Source organism: Ictidomys tridecemlineatus, chromosome 5 (genome assembly GCF_052094955.1).
Source record: "Ictidomys tridecemlineatus isolate mIctTri1 chromosome 5, mIctTri1.hap1, whole genome shotgun sequence".
NCBI classification, from domain to species: Eukaryota; Metazoa; Chordata; class Mammalia; order Rodentia; family Sciuridae; genus Ictidomys; species Ictidomys tridecemlineatus.
In genome coordinates, this window is record NC_135481.1 from 169985039 (window position 1) to 170004275 (window position 19237).

Genomic DNA, 19237 nt, shown 5'->3' on the forward strand with positions numbered 1-19237 from the left:
GGTGCAAAGCATCATTTTTAAAAAAATATTTTTTTTCTTTTTAGTTGTCAATGGACCTTCATTTTATTTATTTACATGTGGTGCTGAGGATGGAACCCAGTGCCTCACACATGCTAGGCAAGTGCTCTGCCACTGAGCCAGAATCCCAGCCCTCTAAAGTACATTTTTTTGTTTGGGTTTTTTTTCTCCAAATAACTGGGCATTCTCAACATGTATGGTATTGAATTATTCCCTTCCCTACTTGCATACAATGTCACTTTTGTTTTACATTAAATATGGATACATAGATCTATCTCCAGATATCTTCCTAGCATATACTTTGTCACTATGCTGATGCTATACTATATTAATTGTTTTAAGATCTGGGAGGACAAATGCCTCCCCCAATATTGTCCTTCTTTTTCAAAATTTTATTGGCAATACTTAAACATCGTATCTTCCAGCTTAACTGAGAATCAGCTTAAAGTTTCATTAAAAATTCCCGTCAGAGTTCACTGATCAGCTTGGGCTCCCTCTTCATTACAGTACTTACAGTGTAAACTATTTTTGTTGTCTGTTTTTTACTACCCATAGAAAAATAATAGAGAGATGGGAAATAATGGAATCTAAGACAGGCTAGTTTGGCTCTTTGAAGAAGCTCTGGAAAATATTTAGAGAAAATTAAGTTCTGAGTTCAGGACCAAAATGAGCAGGAGCAATGGAAAGACAGAACTGCTCTTCTCAGTTACCTGAACTAAGGTTTAGTGCATCTGATTCATAGAGAATGGATTCAGTTATTCCAGAATTTTTGTATTGCAGAATATGAAAAAAAGCCTTTATATATACATATACACACATCTGTTTATTTCTCTAGTATGATGCTGTCCGAATAAACCAACTCTATGAACAAGCCAGGTGGGCTATTCTCTTAGAAGAAATTGACTGCACAGAAGAAGAAATGCTGATCTTTGCAGCACTACAGGTAAAGATCTTGGATTCTCATAACTGAAAAGAAAGAAACTAGGTTTCTTCTGCTTAAAGCTTCCCATTCTTTATACTATGTATTTCTTTTGCTTTTTTTTTTTTTTTTTTTTTTTTTTTGGTGCTAGGGATTGAAACCAGGGGTGCTTTACCACAGAGAAATGTGCCCAGCTTTTTTTATTTTTTACTTTGAAACAGGGCCTCACTAAGTTGCAGAGGCTGGCCTCAGCCTCCCGAGTCACTGGGATTACAGGTGTGCACCACCATGCCTAGCACTGTTTGTTTCTTTGGTGAAAGAAATAAAAATGAGGAGAGTCAATTTAAATTTAAGATGTTCCTCATAGTCCACATATACACACATCCTATGTAAAGCATTCATCTTGCAAATCTGATCTCTCCTCTACCACCAGTCCCATCAGTGATGGGAAAGAATCAAGTTTGAACAGGACTAACTATAAGTCTCAGAATGAGTCCAATTAAAATGTCATTTTCCCTGCATAGGCAGGAGACTTCCTTATAAGAGATGTTCAGCATTCCAGGGGAATTGATTGAAACAAAAATGACTAATGGTCCTTTCACGTTTATAACATTTCTAAAACCTCTATTTTCGTTTCAGTATCACATCAGCAAATTGTCGATGTCGGCTGAGGTACAGGATTTTACAAATGAGTCCGAGGTTGACGAAGTGGAAGCTGCCCTTTCTAATTTGGAAGTGACCCTAGAAGGTGGAAAAGCAGACAGCACTTTGGTATGAACTTTCTTCTGTTAGCCCAGCATTGTGGTTTTGCTCCTACTGACTGACAGGTGGGGATGGATGCTTTAAAATTAGAAAGAAGAGAATATTTTATCTTATTTTGAAAAAAGTGGGGGGGAATATACTCTTCATGGGACAAACTTAAACTTAGCAAGAACTGACTAGCTTTTCTCGAGTTAGTTCTACAAGGGACTATAAGATATTTTCATCACAACTAATGACAATACTTTTTGTATTGTCTTCCTTCCCGGGTGTAAGTTGGCATGGCGTGAGGAGAAGGCTGCTGAGAACTCCACTTCACTAACATGGAACATGGCATTGATCTCTTAAGTCTAGAAAGAACCACCCTGTCTGTGGCTTGGGGCAGCTGTGAGAATGGAGGAAATGATTTGCAGATCTAGTCTTCTTATCTGTTTACTTGGTTATATTTTTCCACTGGGCAAGATTGACAGAAGTTAGGACCTTTCACTGGGGCATTTTCAAACATTCCTGAACCTTTTCGATTGCAGGAAATAAATAAAACAAAAACTTTCCAGGAAAACGTAAAGAAATAAAACTCACGTATGACCCCTTGCTTTTTAACTCTGAAACAACGTGGCTGAATGGCAGCTTTATAATTATAATCTCCACCCTCCGCCCCCAGTTTGATTCATTCATGGAGTGGCACCTTTTGTTTAACTTTAATCATGGGAGTAATTTTTCGTTTAATCACATTTAATCAGAAAGGTGGGTCCATTGTAATTGGATCTAAATAGGAAGAATGAATAAGAGTGAGTGAACTGTATTCTTTCACATTCATTCACTCTGGGTTCTCTTATCGTTAAATGCTTTAACAGGAAAGTGGTGTCATGCAAGAGCAAATACCTAAAACAACTGAATGCCAAGGTTCTGTGGAGACGCAGGGCTCTGTCTCACACAGACCCCATGAAATTTTTTGTCTTTTTTGTCTCCTTTCTGTGCTGAATAAATGCAAAAGGCAAGTGATCCTTCTTGGATTAAATGGAAAATTCCTTCTTTCCTCCCTCAGTCTGTGGCACTAAACAATAGGCTTCTCAGTTTGAAAACAGTCATCAACCTCATGGCAGAATGAACTTTGAACCCAGTTCTTTTGTACATAAATCAGTGACTTAGATGTGTAGCCAATTGCTTTATCACAAAATTACAAAATATTTTGCACATAAAAGTAGTCATTTCCAGCTGGCGTTGTGGTTCAGTGGTAGCGCATCACCTAGCAAGCTCGAGGCCCTGGGTTCGATCCTCAGCACCACATAGAAACAAATAAAGGTATTGTGTCCAACTACAACTAAAAAGTAAATATTTAAAAAAAAAAAAGTAGTCATTTCTAACTCAAATTTTCAACTTGAATAATGGATACAGAGAATGTTGGTCAAGTTTCTGAATCGTCTTTTTACATACAGAAAAGTGAAAAACATATCAATGTACAGGTTAACAAATGAGTGTCAAATTATCACCCAAGTCAACACCTGAATTAAGAAATAGAAACTTACCAGCCCCTCAGGAGCCCCCAATTTATCATCCCACTCCCAACCTTCCCCTCCTCTTTAAAGGTAACTACTGGAAATTTGGCTACTGTGACTAAAGGACAGAGCTTTATCATTTGATTTTATTTTTATTTTTTGGCACCAGGCATTGAACCTAGGGGCTTTTAACCCCTGAGCCACATCCTCAGCCCATTTTATATTTTATTAGAGTCTTGATAAGTTGCTTAGAGCCTCAGTAAGTTGCTGAGGCTGGCTTTGAACTTGCGATCCTCCTGCTTTGGCCTCCCAAGCCACTGGGATTACAGGTGTGCACCACTGCACCTGGCTATCATTTTGTTTCATTTCAATTCATTCAAATTTAAAAATCTATCTGTGGCAAGGGCTACTATATTGGACAGTGCAGATGTAGAGGATCAGAACCACCTATGGAATTCCTGCTTGTGAAATGTGATCTATTTTCCCTAGGAGGACATTACTGACATCCCCAAGCTTGCAGACAATCTCAAATTGTTTAGGTAAGTAGCTTTTAAGGAGAAAAGGAATCCCCCATAACAAAGCCTTGCAGGTAGAGTTCAGAAGTGTAAATTGCACATCTGTTAGCCAAGTTCATCATTCAAAGGTAAGATTATAGACTTCGGTATCACATAGTCAACCACGTGCACTAGCCAGGTGACTTAGGGTATTTTCATGCCTCTGAGTCTCAGTTTCCTGAGCTATAAGATGGGAATATAGCTCCTGTTAGGTTCTTTGGGAGGATTCAATAAAATTTTGCAAATGAAGTATTTTAACATGGTTACCTGGCTTTTAGTACTTACTCACTAAACAGTGGTGTAAACATCACCAGCATCAGTAATAATGAACATAGATACCAGGTTAGCATTTCTAGCAGGTTCCACCCGGTAGGCTCAGGACTCTGACACTGTTTGACACAGTACTGTGGCAGAACTTTGATCCTGCCCTTATAGAGAGAGTGGTTAACTTTGTTTATCTCCTCTCCCTTGTGAAAATGGTAGTTGATTTGAAACTGTTAAAAAAAGGCAGAGGGGTCCTGCATAGTGGTGGGTGCCTGTAATCCCACATACTCAGGAGACTGAGGCAGGAGGATCAGGAGTTCAAGACCAGCCTGGACCACTTAGTGAGACTCTGTCTCAAAATTAAATTTTAAAAGGGCCTGGGTGGTGGCTCAGTGGTGGAGTGCCCCTACCTTCAATGCTCAGTACCAGGGGGGTAAAAAAAAAGGCAGAGAAAGTTAACATTTTGTTTTGTTTGTTTTGTTTTCATGGAAAGAAAAACCGCCACCTTTATGAATACCTAGGCATGTTAGGATGAAAGAAATAAGGCATTTTGAAGGTCTATCAGTTACTTAAGTCACTCAATGGTTTGTTGACTTTTCTTAACAAACCAACACTTCACTGAGGGCAGCTGGCTTTAAAAGACATGCAAACAAAAACTTGGAAAGAAGAACCATGAACCAGGCATAAACGAGTAACAAGAGTCCAAAGGTAACTGTAAGATCAGGCAAAGGCGGGCGGCAATCAAAGGAGGCGGATTTTAAAAGGCCGCTGAATGAGGCTTTATTGGGGATATCACTCCCAGGAGGAACTCGATCAGACAGACATAGTGGACAGGAGAAGGGTCTGAGGAGAAACCCCGTGGGAGCTTGACCCGACTGGGATTTTATGGGGCTCACGACAGGCAGGGGTTGGGACAGGAAAGGGGATTTTTAGGGTCCCTTGTCCCTCTGGGGTTGGTCAGGGGAGCTGGCTGAGCTCCAGGATTGGCCAGGGGTTCTGTTGATTGACAGGCGTTAGTTAGGAGATCCTGCTGATTGACAGGCGTCCCCCGCCCCCCCCCCCAATATTTGCCACTGGATTTCCACAGTTTGTTTGTTTAGGTTTTTTGTTTTTTGTTTTTTTAATGCAATTGTAGGTATGGCCTCAAACAATAAGGTCATTCATTTATTATCTGTCATATAAATAGTTGTAACCATAACTGACTTATTGGTATAGTCAAGAGTGGCAAAGAAAAAATAATTATTTGAAACCACAAATATACCTTGATATAATATTCATAACTGTTCTACAATGAAACTGAAAGGCCATACTCTCTTTGTAGAATAAACCCAGCTCTTCATAAACAAATGATGACAGGACCCTTCCTGAAAGTGTTCTAGATGTTTCAGTGGAGGAGATGATAGGTCAGAGTTAAGTCCTCACATCTGCTTCACCTATGCTACTCGAATGGCGTTTGGTGTGACAGTTACACTCAATTCACAAAACTGCCATTGTATCTGACCCATGGGCACTTTACCTACCAGAGGTCTCAAGACCCCGGATGTAATGTATAATACAATTCATGGGAGGAAAACATGAAGAAAGAAAGCAGAGGGGGAGTGGGAGATAAGGGGAGGGGAGGAGATTGGGAGAATAGCTCTATTCCTAGGAAGAAGGTGAACACTAGCAGGTCCTTCATCTCCCTGGGCTTCTTTCCTTTTCACAATGAGAGTATTGGACTACTCCTTTTATTTATTTATTTATTTTCATTTGCAATAAAGCTCTTTCTTTTTTCAAAATAAAATCTACAGAACCCATCCACATGTGGGCTTTGGTTTCCAACAACATGACATCAGGTCTAATGCAATCCCCAATCCTGCTATAATGACATAGAAATGCTGGAGGAAATAAAAGAATCGTAAATACAATATGGATCATAAAGAAACTGAGAAATATCAGGTTTTCAGAAAATCAGAGGGGACCTGGTTCTCCAAGTGAAGCCTCAGCCACACAGGAGGATTGAAGGGCATGGATAGAGGTTCTCCTGGCTTGGGGCTGATACTTTATTTCCATGTAGGGATAGGAAATAAACGTTATGGCCTACATGAAGCAGGAAGCCTGGTGAAGCACCTGCCTAATAGTGCAGACTTGCAGTGGCTGTTTTCTCTATTTAATGGGGAATAGAAAAATTACCATCAGCTCAAGAAATCAGGAAGGAAGTTCATCCTTGCACTGAGTTCTGTGCGGGAAATGAAAAGTCTATCTTGAGAAATCAGGGCCAAGCCTTGTGACACACACAGATGTAGGTATGAATTGAAATGTCTTATACGATAAGGGAAAATTAAATAGAAACTGGTCTGGGATCACAAAATCTAGGAAGCCTTAGCAAATGCAGCTGTAAAAATATTCAGAGAGAAATATCCACAACCAGGCATGCACAGGGTTCTATAGAAAACATTAATTACCTAAAAAATGAGGTCCTCCTGGACGCAGTGGCACATACCTGTTATCCCAGCAACTCTGGAGGCTGAGGCAAGAGGATTGAAAGTTCAAAGCCAGCCTTGGTAACTTATTGAGAACCTGCCTCAAACTAAAATTTTTTTAAAAAAGAAAGAAAGAAAGAACTGGGGGCCGGGCACAGTGGCACATGCCTATAATTTCTGCGGCTCAGGAGGCTGAGGTAGAAGGATCACAAGTTCAAAGCCAGCCTCAGCAAAAAGCAAGGCAGCAACTCAGCGAGACCCTATCCCTAAATAAAATACAAAATAGGGCTGGGAATGTGGCTTCGGTGGTGAAGTGCCCCGAGTTCAATCCCCAGTACCAAAAAATAATAATAATAATACTAAAATAAAAGTTAAGGGCTGAGGCTGTAACTCCGTGGTAAAGTACTTGCCTCGCATGCATGTGTGAGGCACTGGGTTCAATCCTCAGTACCACATAAAAATACATAAAGGTACTGTGTGTTCATCTACAACTAAATAAATATTTTAAAAAATAATGAAACAAAAGTATTTTTTAAAGGAATCACTAGGGATGAAGCTCAGTGGTACAGTACCCCTGGATTTAATCCCCAGTGCCAAAATATTTTCTAAAAATTAAAAATAAGCTCCCAATAAAAAAATGAGAACCGTGGGCTGGGGGTTGTGGCTCAGTGGTAGAGTACTTGTCTCGCACGTGTGAGACATGGCTTCAATTATAAGCAGCACATATAAATAAATAAATAAAAGTCCATCAACAACTAAAAAAATATTTTTAATAAAAATGATGACCATGGAGATAGTCAAAGAAGTTTCAGATCTTTGGATACTCTCAAAGATCAATTAAAATGGAAAAGAAGGATTTCATTCTTGATTTGTTGTTTTTCTGGGTTCTGGGGATTGAACCTGGGCCTCCAGAGTTCCAGGAAGTATGCTATACCACTGAGCTATATCCCCAGCCCTCTTTATTTTTGAGACAAGTCTCATTAAGTTGCTGAATCTGGCCTTGAACTTAGGATCCTTCTTCCTCAGCCTCCCAGGCCTGTACCACCATGCCCTGATGTACTTAATTCTAAAGAGAAATAATTAGATACCTAGGATTAAACTAAGACTTTGGGATCTTCATCTTTTGGTTATAAGCTGTGTTTTTAGATTTTATTTTGAAAATACCGTCAGACACTGAGAATCTGAATATTAAACAAATAGTCTTTTGAGTTTTTTTCTGCAGAATTACATTAGCTACCTCTCACAGCATGAGAAATACTGTTTTAATATAGTAGTTTTTCTTAGTCCTGGTTGTGTTAATTCTGTAGAATGATCTTCACATTTCTTTCATATTTTTTACACACTATTCCCCTTTAGTACATTGAGGTTTTTGTTTGTTTGTTTGTTTTAAGATGAACATATTCTCCCTTAACTTTGTACTAAGGCTAACACATTTAGCTAAGGGAAGCCTAGTACTGACATATTAAAAGACTCCACCTGCTAATCATGGTAGACGTGCCTATAATACCAGCAATTTGGGAGGTTGAGGCTGGAGGATCCCAAATTTGAAGCCAGCCTCTGCAACTTAGCAAGATCCTGTCTCAAAATAAAAAATAAAAAGGACTGCCATGTAGCTCAGTGGTTGAACACCCCTGGATTCAATCCCCTGGTACTACCAAAAAAAAAAGCAAAGACTTTTCCAAAATTCTGCAGGAGAACATTAACATCAGGCGCTGTCTCTCGCTCGCGCGCTCTCTCTCTCTCTCTCTCTCTCTCTCTCTCTCTCTCTCTCTCTTTCTTAATACCAAGAACTAAACCCAGGGTCACTTTATCACTGAGCTATATCCTTAGTCCTTTTTATTTTTTTATTTTCAGACAGGGCCTCAAACTTGCAATCCTCCTGCTTCAGCCTCCTGAGTTGCTGGAATTACAGGCAGGCACCACCACACCCAGCCTCCTACTCCCATTTTTGAATACAAAAGTCTACTCCCAGCATGAGATACCTGGTCTAATTCCAAAGGCCAAGATTGTTCTGCTGAACCAGATATAACTCTTACTTTTTTTTTTTTTTTTGCCTATCTATATACTCTTTTCTACCTCCAGCTCTCACTCATATTAACTATTCTGAATAACACAACCATCAGGCCTGCTGTTGGCAATCCTGACCTTGTCTAGCCCAAGCCACAAACTTTTCTGGCCCTAACAGATGCCACTGTAGAACATCTTTCTCCAAAATATGTTCTATTCTAATTTATTATGGATGACAGCAGAATGCATTATAATTCATATTACACAGAGCACAATTTTTTATATCTCTGGTTGTACATAAAGTAGAATCACACCATTCGTGTCTTCATACATGTACTTAGGGTAATGATGTCCATCTCATTCCACATCTTTCCTACCCCCATGCCCCCTCCCTTATCCGCCCTCCCCTTTGCTCTATCTAGAGTTCGTCTAATCCTCCCATGCTTCCCCCACCAACCTCATTGTGAATCAGCCTCCTTATATCAGAGATAACATTCAGCATTTGGTTTTTTGGGATTGGCTAACTTCATTAGCATTATTTTCTCCAGCTCCATCCATTTACCTGAAAATGCCATGATTTTATTCTCTTTTATTGCCTAGTAATATTCCATTGTGTATATATACCACATTATCTTTATCCATTCATCCACTGAAGGGCATCTAGGTTGGCTCCACAGTTTAGCTATTGTGAATTGTGCTGCTATAAATATTGATGTAGCTGTGTCCCTGTAATATGCTGTGTTTAAGTCCTTTTGAGTATAGACCAAGATGTGGGAGAGCTGGGTCAAATGGTAGTTCCATTCCCAGTTTGCCAAGAAATCTCCATATTACTTTCTATACAGAAATGAGCTCTAGATTTTGGTGATCTCCATGCTTTCCTGGGCATTTTCTGTTTGTTTCTCTTAAGGGTTAGGAGAAAACTGTGCAGAAAAAGTGGCTTACTTTTGTTATGTCTGTTAACATGAGGCTTGTACTGATGGTATCAACCCTTCTCTTCAGCTCCAGGAAGTATGCAGTGAATTCAAAGAGTCACATGGGACAAATTACATCAAGTATTTCCCTTGTGCCTTATCTCAGGCACTGAGATAAGCACTTCATAATGCTGTGTGAATTTGAAATTGCCCTCATCACAGAGGGGCAGTACATGCGGCCCAGGCAGGAGGGATAGCTTTCTCAGGAACACAAGATAAGGCTGTAGCAGAGCCACAATGTGGATCCAAGAGGTCTAACTCCTGAGCCTTTGTATTAACTTGTGCCTAGCAAAGCCACACCCTGTTACTAGCTTTTAGAAATGAGTTAGTGAGGGGCTGGAGCTGTAGTTCAGCGGTAGCACACTTGCCTGGCATGTGTGAGGCACTGGGTTCGATTCTCAGCACCACATATAAATAAATAAAAATAAGGAACTATCAACAATTTAAAAAAAAGAAATGAGTTAGTGAGCTGGGCATGCAGCTCAGTGGTAGAGCACATATTTAGAGAGAGAGAGAGAGAGAAAGAGAGAGCAATTTGCAAATTGTTATAAAAAAAAAAAAAAGAATATGTTGCCCACGGGGTCTTGGAAGCACCTGCACTGTGTTTTGCAGCTCCAGATAGTGACTGAAATGTTGACTGTACTTTAACTTGCAGGCCAAAGAAGCTATTATTAAAAGCTTTCAAACAATATTGGTTCGTCTTTAAAGACACATCTATAACCTACTTTAAAAACGCGGAACTTGAACAAGGAGAACCCATAGAAAAACTCAATCTTAGAGGTAAGAGCCTCCCTTCACTCACGGTGGCTTGCAGATAGAAGGCAAGACTCCCACAGAATGCTCACGGTGTACCTCTGGAGGGACCTCTGGTGTCACCATATTCCACGTGGCAGCTCCTCTTCCTGATGGAACGTGAACATTGGGTGTGGTCTAGTCAACATGGATATTCATATTCTGCTGCCCCTTCTTTCCGACTGTGTCCAGAGTCTGTGAAGTGGTGACAGTTGGTATCCATGAGACACTGTAAGATCCCGAAAAGCTTTCTAAGTTTAAGAACAGTCTGGGCTGGGGCTGGGGCTCAGTGGTTGTTCATCTGCTTAAAATGGAGAAAGCATTAGGTTCAAGCCCCAGCCCCACATCAATGCTGGGTGTGTGGCACATGCCTATAATTCCAGCAACTCAGGAGGCTGAGGCAGGAGGATGGCAGGTTTGAGGCCAGTGTTGACAACTTATGGAGACCGTGTTTCTAATTTAAAAAAATAAAAAGAACTGTGGATGGAGCTCAGTGTTTAAGCACCCCTGGGTTCAGTGGCCAGAACCAAAAATAAATAAATAAATAGATTTTTTAAAGCCAAGAACAGTCATGTATGATTCAATGTCTGTCAGTGCCCATTCTAATCTCTGAAACCATATATTAATTGAAATATTTAATTAACCAGTGCACTTACCTCTCATCATGGTAGCAATCAGAGAACTACCTCTGCTTTGATTTCTTTTCAAGTCCATATCCATAATTGTTCCTAAGAGTTAGGATAGCCATCATCATCCAGAAAAAAAAAAAGAATGAATTCAGCTTTTTTTAATTTAAGAAAATCGTTTTTCTTTATCCATGCTAATTCTTCATAAGTTTTATTTTGTTCTCCTCTAATTAACGGCATCACTTGCTCCTCCGTGTTCAGAAGAGAACCAGATGTGAGGGGCTCACATTGAAAGCCTTGGTTTCAGATGCCATGCCTGATATTGATGCAACAGATTCCTCACAACTGAGTCTTGTCCCTGTCTTTTGTATTCAGGCTGTGAAGTTGCGCCAGACGTGAATGTAGCAGGCAGAAAATTTGGAATCAAGTTACTAATCCCAGTTGCTGATGGTATGAACGAAGTGTATTTGAGATGTGACCACGTAAGTAAAGCTACAAAACTCTTACCTCACTTTGCCTTTGTTAAGCCTGTGAACAAAACATGTTTCTTGACTTATCCTAATCTGAAAAGATTATTAAGTTGAAAATGCATACCTAATCTACAAATATTCTAGCTTAGCCTACCTTAAATGTGTTCAGAATGCTTAGATTAGCCTATAGTTGGCAATATCATCAAGCACAAAGTCTATGTTATAGTAAAAAGCTAAATATCATGTACATTTTATTGAATATTGTGCTAAAAGTGAAAAACAGATTGTTGTATGGTATGCTTTCACACCATCCTAAAGTGGAAAATTCTTAGTTGAATTATAGTAGATCAGGGAACATCTCTCACATGTTTTTCTCACCTTAGAGCACAATTGAGTCAGTCAGCTATTGTTTTGTAACAAAAATCACATCATAACAAAATCCCAGTGACATTCAAAAATAAACATTTGTTTCTGGAAGATCTGCAAGTTGGCTAGGAATCTGATCTTCTAAGCTGGTATCAGTTGGTCAGATGTGTTTTAAGTCACAAGCCTGGCGAGGCTTATCTCCTTACCAGGGGTTGAGCTGATATATGTATATTTTTTTTATTCTGAGTCCCAGGCTGCCTGAAGGAAGCTCTTCTCATAGTGATGGGAGACATGCAAGAGGGCACCTGACAACACGGGTGGCCTCCTAAAGCTTGGGCTTGAAATTGACTTACTGTAACTCCCACCCACATTCTATCAACCAAAGCAAATCACATGAGTGTGGGTGGAGGTCAAGGGATGGAAATATATTCAGTTTCAGGTGGGATGCACTATGCAGTTAGATGGCAAAGGGTATGAATACCAAGAGGTTGGAACTTGAGGCCAGTATCTCAATATACCACACCTACTATTGCTCTGAAGAATTCTGTTTAACTATACCTTTCAGCTGCTGGGGACCACACCTGTTCTCTCTCTCAAAGTGAAAAATGAGCTCAGACATTAAGGGACATTAGAAAAACTACCACTAACTGATTCAGATCCCATCCATGGCTCTGATTGCTATCTTGTGATTAGAATCTTTACTAAGGTTAGGCCAGGGACAAATAATGCAGGGAATCAGGGAATGATTTTTCTTTTCATTGTTTTCTTTTTTCATAGAGTTGAGACATAATATGAAAATAGCAATATGGGACTGGGCTTGGGGCTCAGTGGTAGAGCATTTGCCTATCCACATATGAGACACTGGGTTCGATTCTCAGCACCACATAAAAAAAATAAATAAAGGTCCACCAACAACTAATAAAATATTTTTTAAAAAGGAGGAGGAGGAGGAGGAGAATAAAGAAAATAACAAGGCTCTCTGGGGAGGAGGAGGAGAAGGGGAGGAGGAGGAGGAGGAGGAGGAGGAGGAAGAGGAAGAGGAAAATAACAAAGCTCTCTGGGGAGGAGGAGGAGGAGGAGGAGGAGGAAGAGGAAAATAACAAGGCTCTCTGGTAGTTTGGACTTTCACCTGCCTGTGTGAAGTTCAAGTTCCTGTTCTCTAGCCCCTTAGCATCTAGACAGTCAACACAGCTATTGTTGGGTGTTACTTTAGACGGTTAACAGCCACTCAGAAAGTGCCAATTCACATCTCTCCTTATGCGGAGAGTGTTGGTTTGGGGTTATGGAGCCCAAGTTCTGTGTTTATAACAAGGTTGACTTTGGACCGGACTTGAACTTGCTTCTCAGCTCTCTGGCTTCATTGCAGGAGAATCAGTATGCCCAATGGATGGCTGCCTGCATCTTGGCATCAAAGGGCAAAACCATGGCAGACAGCTCCTACCAGCCAGAGGTCCTCAACATCCTTTCGTTTCTGAGGATGAAAAACCGGAAGTCCTCAATTCAGTTGACTTCCAGTCTCGAAAGCATGGACATGAACCCAGAATGTTTTGTGTCACCTCGGTGTGCAAAAAAACACAAATCTAAGCAGGTACTGCTCATCTTGACGAGACGTTCATTTGTGTAAATTCTTTATGTTCTGAAATAAAAACTGATTAGGGTCATTATCAGGAAAAAATAGTTCGATGGGGAAATTTGACTATGTACTGGGTATTAGTTAGAAGCTGCTATGAAATTACTGTTACTTTTTTTTTTTTTTTTTTGGTACCAGGGATTGAAGCCAGAGGCACTTAACCACTGAGCCACATCCCCAGTCCTTTTTTAAATATATATATTTTAAAGACAGGGTCTCTCTGAGTTTCTTAGGACCTTACTACGTTGCTGAGGCTGGCTTTGAACTCGTGATCCTCATGCCTCAGCCCTAAGCTTCTGGGACTACACAGGTGTACACTACCACACTCAGCTAAATTACTGTTAATTTTATTAATAGGTTGATAGTTCCAGATTGAACTTAATTAGCAATAAAATGATTTAGTCCCTACAAATTGAAAATTAAAATTACGTTTCCAATAAGAGTAGATTAAAAGTTGGGCAGATGAGAGGAGAGAAAGGGGAAATAAAGTTGACCAAATTATGCTGCGTGCAGGTATGAATATATCGCAGCGCATTCCAATTTTACATGTAACTATAGTGCATCAATTAAAAAATAAACAAACAAACAGAAGGAAGGCCAGTAAGGTAGAGGAAGGGGCTCAAGGGGAGGGAGGAGGGAACAGAAGAGGATAGTACTGGGGGTCGAAAATGGAGAATACTATGTTGCATGCGTTTATGAAGATGTCCAAATGAACCCCACTATTATGTGTAACGGCAATGCACTAGAAATGAAATAATTTTTAAAAATTGGACAGATGAGCTTATTGTCCAAGGACACACTGGAGACCCCAGAGAAGGGATGTAAAACTCTCCATCTGCATGAAAATTAGAAGCTTATTGGTTGGCTGATCTTAGTCCTCCTTCTCCCTAGTGATTTTCATATTTTCTAAGGAAAAGAAGGAGAAAGAGAGAGAAAGTGTGTGTGTGAGTGAATGAGACTGAACAGTCTCTGTGGATCTGCAGTTGGGCCTGGCATTGATTGTTGTCACTGGGAATCTGGAGGGGATGCTGACAGGCAGGTGGGAATGCAGCAGAAGCTTGATGTCTCCTCTCTCTTCATAGCTGGCTGCGCGGATCATGGAAGCCCATCAAAACGTGGCCACGATGCCCCTGGTTGAAGCCAAGCTGCGGTTCATCCAGGCCTGGCAGTCCCTACCTGAGTTCGGCCTCACCTACTACCTTGTCAGGTGATCACGGCGTTCACGTGCCTCTCTCCCTTTCCCTCCAGTGTTAGGTGGTGTTCTGGAAGCCCAGTGTATTCGCACTGAGACTGCGGAACTCTTATTTTAGAGTGTTACCCTTTTACCGATGGCCCACATGTTTTCAAATGCTCCTAAAAATCGTCCATGAACCAGAACCACCTGCCACCCAAACTTGGCAAAATGTGGAAAAGGAAATGTTAAAACATTAAAAAGAGATGTTCCTTCTCTTAGGAGAATAACTACCTTTGTAAAACCAGAAGGAGAGAGACAGCTTATTGATTTTATGAAATCTGGGATTCCTTTCTTGTCCGTCTCCTCTTCCTTACTGTGTATCTCACACCGTGTCTCCTGTGTGGCTTTGCACAGTTCTCCAGTTTCCATACAGAGGCCCCTAAAAATCCTGTGTCTTGGGTTCACCCAGCCTTATCAAGTAGCAACCTTGTTTCTGCATCTGAAGTCCTGTAGATGGTCCATCCATTGCCCTCATGTATCTGACTAATGAGAACACTGGGCTATAGGGAAAAAGCTTAAAGGACTCATCCAAGTTCATCTCCTAGGCAGGGGCAGGCCTTGGCCTAGAATCCAGTGTCCTCATTGGTAATCTCCAGCGAGCATGACGGTTCTGCCTCACCATATAATAAATTATTTCCCAAAATGCATCCACAAGCATGCTTGCAAATCAAATTTGATTTTTTCATTTAATAAGATAGGCTAGTGTTTAAGCAAAATTTGCATTTAATTCTGCAGGATAGTGTCACTTTCTCATTTTATAACTTGAGAATTGGAAGATTGGTTTGTATTTTTAAAGCATTGACTTATATGAAAATGTTTTTATTATTTCTTGGCTCTCTGCAAAGACCCTGTTTCTCCCATATCTGCTAGCAGGGAAGTTTACTCAAACATTTTTATTCCCTGAAACACTTCCTTTAACTTCTATCCCTGATATTTGTCCCCCCCCAAAAAAGCAACTCTTTCTTCTTTATTTACCTCAGCAAAAGAGCAAGGGAGGACAGAGTCGTACAGGACACCAATGTATATGCATGCATGTGTGTTAATACACACACACACACACACACACACACACACACACACACACACACACCTCATCTATAATTCTATTTTTCTTCATTGGGAATTGAACCCAGGGGTTCTCTATTATTGAATTACATCTCCTGCCCTTTTCATTTTTTATTTTGAGACAGGGTCTCAATAAGTTGCTTAGGAACTTGCTAAGTTACTGAGACTGGCCTTGACTTTCAATCCTCCTGCCTCAGCCTCCTGAATCACTGGGATCATAGGCGTGCACTACTGCTCCTGTCCCCTCACCTATAATTCTACAAGTCAAACCCACATATTGGAGAGAACATGGACACTTGAGACAAACAGATCCAACTTCCCGTCCCACCTTTGCTCCTGCTAGCTCTGGGACCTCGGGCATTTCATTGATGCACTTGCTCGGTGGACATCCTGAACATGCATTGTTGAGAAAGTGCAGAAGGGCCCTGAACAATCTTCCAATGACCATCGCTCCTTTACACTATTTCCCCCTTCACTTCCCTCCACCTGTAATGTCACCTTCAGCATCTGTTTATGGAGGTGAGGCTTTGAGGCAGCAGTCCCAGGCTGAGTAAAGATCTGCCTTTTCCCAGATCTGCAAGGACTAGAGCAGACCTCCCGGTGTAGGGTGGCAGGTGGCTGTAGGAATCTCCCCATGCCAAGAAACCTGGACCAGTGCTTCACAACTCCCTAGAGGCTGTAGAGCAACTCAAGGAAGAAAGAAGCAGGTGAAGCAAGAAGTGGGTCAATGCCAGGCAGGGTGGCGTGCATCTGTAATCCCAGCAGCTTGGGAGGCTGAGGTAGAGGATCGCAAGTGCAAGGTCAGCCTCAGCAACTTAGCGAGTTGTCTCAAGATAAAAAGTAAAAAGGTCTGTGGATGGATGTAGCTCAGTGGTAGAGTGCTCCTGGATTCTCACACACACCACAAAGAACAAGGGTGGGGGGTGGTTATCGTGATGTTAAGTATTAAGGTAGCAGAGTAAACAACAGAAGGTGTGGGAATGATTCTAGAAAAGTAAACATTAAGAGCAACATGAAGACATTTTTATAAAAAAAAAAAAAAGATGTGACAAGCTGTATGTGGTGACATGCAGGTGTCATTCCAGCTACTCGGGAGGCGAAGGAAGGAGGATTGCAAGTTCAAAGCCAAAATAAGCAACATAGTGAGACCCTTCTCAAAAAAAAAAGTGGGGGGGAGTGTGGAAAGTGGCTTATTGAACTAGGATTTTTTTTCCTTATCTTACCATGTCCCGAACTCCTGATCTTTCCCTCTAAAACCTGCCCCCTCCTTTGCATTACTCTGCATTTCAGCCGATGGCAGACCTTCCCTAGAGAGGCACAGGCCAGGTCCCTTGGAGTCATTCTGACTCAGCTGTCTCTTTTGCACTGACATCCTGTCTACTGCAAATCCCCCTGGCCCGGCTTTTAAAACAAACACACTGTTGTGTCACTGGGGACCAGGTCCAGAGTGATCCTACCTGGTCTCCCTACCTACCTTGTCCCTCAAGTTCTCAACTTAGCATCCCTACTGATCCTTTTAAAATCTGTGACCAGCAGCTTAGGAGGCTGAGGCAGGAGGATCTTGAGTTCAAAGCCAGCCTCCGCAATTTATAGAGGCCCTGGTAAGCAATTCAGTGAGACCCTGTCTCTTAAAAAAAAAAAAAAAAAATTAAAAAGGGGCTAAGGATGTGGCTCAATGGTTAAGCACTCCTGAGTTCAATCCCCAGTACCAAATAAACAAATAAATAAAATCTAGGTCAGACTATGTATTTTAGTCAGGTTTTTCACCATAGTGACCAAAAGACCTGACAAGAACAATTTTAGAAGGGGAAAAGTTTATTTAGGGGCTCTCAGTTTCAAAGGGCCCACGACTCCAGTACTCTGGGCCAGAGGCAAGGCAGTGCAGTGGTGGAAAGATGCGGCAGAGGGAAAACAGCTCAGAACAGGTCAAACAGGAAACACAGAGCCCTGCTCACCAGGTACAAAATACAAACCCCTAAGGCCTATCCACAGAGACCGGCCTCCTGCAGCCACACCCGACCTGCCCACACTTTCTCCCTCAGTTGATCCATTCATGTGACTCACTGATTAGCTGAAGGCTCTCCTAACCCAATCATTTCGCCTCTACCCTTGTCTCACACATGGGCTTTTGGGGGACAGCTCCTACGGAAACCATAACATTATGTCAAGTCTCTGCTCCAAACCACCTCACAGCTTCTGTGGCACTCAGAACAAACACAGCACATCCTGAAAATGGCCTGCAAGACCTTCGCTCTCTGACCTCCCATCTCCTCTCCCCTCCTTCACTGTGCCAACCATACGGGCCTCCTGCCAGGTTCTTGAGCATGAAAAAAGAATTTTTTTAAAGTGCTTGGGCCCTCTGCTTGGAAAACTCTTTCCCCAGATATCCACGTGGATCACTCCCTCGGGGGCATCCACTGTTCGATCCAATGTCATCTTTCAAGATCTTATCTGGCATGTGTATATTTTATATACTCACGATTCTCATTCCCCACTATTCAGGAATATTCTCTCAGTGTTGTTTGCTTTCCAGTGCCCAGAAGGGTACCCAGAACACGTACTTGGTGCTAACTCTGTATAAAATGATTCGACTCCCTCTTATTTTACTTTCCTCTGACATCAGTGTCACTTTCGAGTTATCTTCAGGATAGCTTTTATTATCTCCATCTTCCTAGTCCCCATTCCTTCCTATAAAAACATCCTCCCTGGGGCTGGGATTGTGGCTTAGTGGTGGAGTGCTTGCCTACCATGCATGAGGCACTGGGTTCGATCCTCAGCACCACATAGATGGTCTCCACCATTTAGTTTTAGTGTCCACCTAAAACTAAAAAAAATAAATAAATATTTAAAAAAGAAATCCTCCTCCTGAGCAAATCTCTCATTGCCCTTTCTTAAATCATTTAAAAATTATCATTCAGTCTTTAAGAAGTTGTATGTTGAATGACTAGTTGCTTTTATTAATTCTTTTTTTTTTTCAGATTTAAAGGAAGCAAGAAAGATGACATTCTGGGAGTTTCCTATAATAGGTTGATTAGAATTGATGCAACCACCGGGATCCCTATTACGACATGGAGGTTCACCAACATAAAACAGTGGAATGTCAACTGGGAAATCCGGCAGGTACAGTAAAGTTCCGGTGTTCAGTGTAAATGCGTGTTCCCTCAGAATCGCAAATTATTCAGATTTTTAAAAGGTGTTCTTATATTTAGAACCAAGAAATCGCAGGTATGTGGTAATTGTCTGTTAAAATAACCATACGTGGACTGGGGATGTAACTCAGTTGGTAGAGTGCTTGCCTTGCGTGCACAAGGCCCTGGGTTCAATCCCCAGCACCACAAAAAAATAAAATAAAATAACCACATGCAATTCTTGGCAGTTTCCCAACAAGTACAGGCCACATTTCTTGAATTACACTGCAAGATGGTTCAGTGTCTCTACAGACTTCCAACAGATAGATCTAAAACTGCAGAGCAGTTGGGTTAATTTCCATGGACTCAGCATAAGGGTTATATAAGATTTAGGCTGATCATTACCTAGCAGAAGCTACTTGAGACAGAAACACGATGCAAAATAAATCCAAAGAAGGCCTTGTCTCACTGGTTGC

The 19237-nt window shown here is 41.2% G+C and overlaps 1 protein-coding gene and 1 non-coding gene across 3 annotated transcripts in view; both read left to right on the forward strand.

The window, feature by feature from the left end:
• The window catches only part of Fermt1 (FERM domain containing kindlin 1), a 39759-nt gene that overhangs the window by 14794 nt on the left and 5728 nt on the right, over nt 1–19237 (forward strand). For both annotated transcript variants that reach the window (XM_078051431.1, XM_078051432.1), the window contains 8 exons: nt 854–961; nt 1577–1708; nt 3682–3731; nt 10106–10230; nt 11244–11350; nt 13071–13292; nt 14417–14541; nt 18612–18753. In XM_078051431.1, coding sequence (XP_077907557.1) covers nt 854–961; nt 1577–1708; nt 3682–3731; nt 10106–10230; nt 11244–11350; nt 13071–13292; nt 14417–14541; nt 18612–18753 — 1011 coding nt within the window. The remainder of the gene's footprint in view (nt 1–853; nt 962–1576; nt 1709–3681; nt 3732–10105; nt 10231–11243; nt 11351–13070; nt 13293–14416; nt 14542–18611; nt 18754–19237) is intronic.
• On the forward strand, nt 18898–18971 carry Trnaa-ugc (transfer RNA alanine (anticodon UGC)). Its single transcript has one exon. It is a non-coding gene; the product is annotated as a tRNA-Ala (tRNA).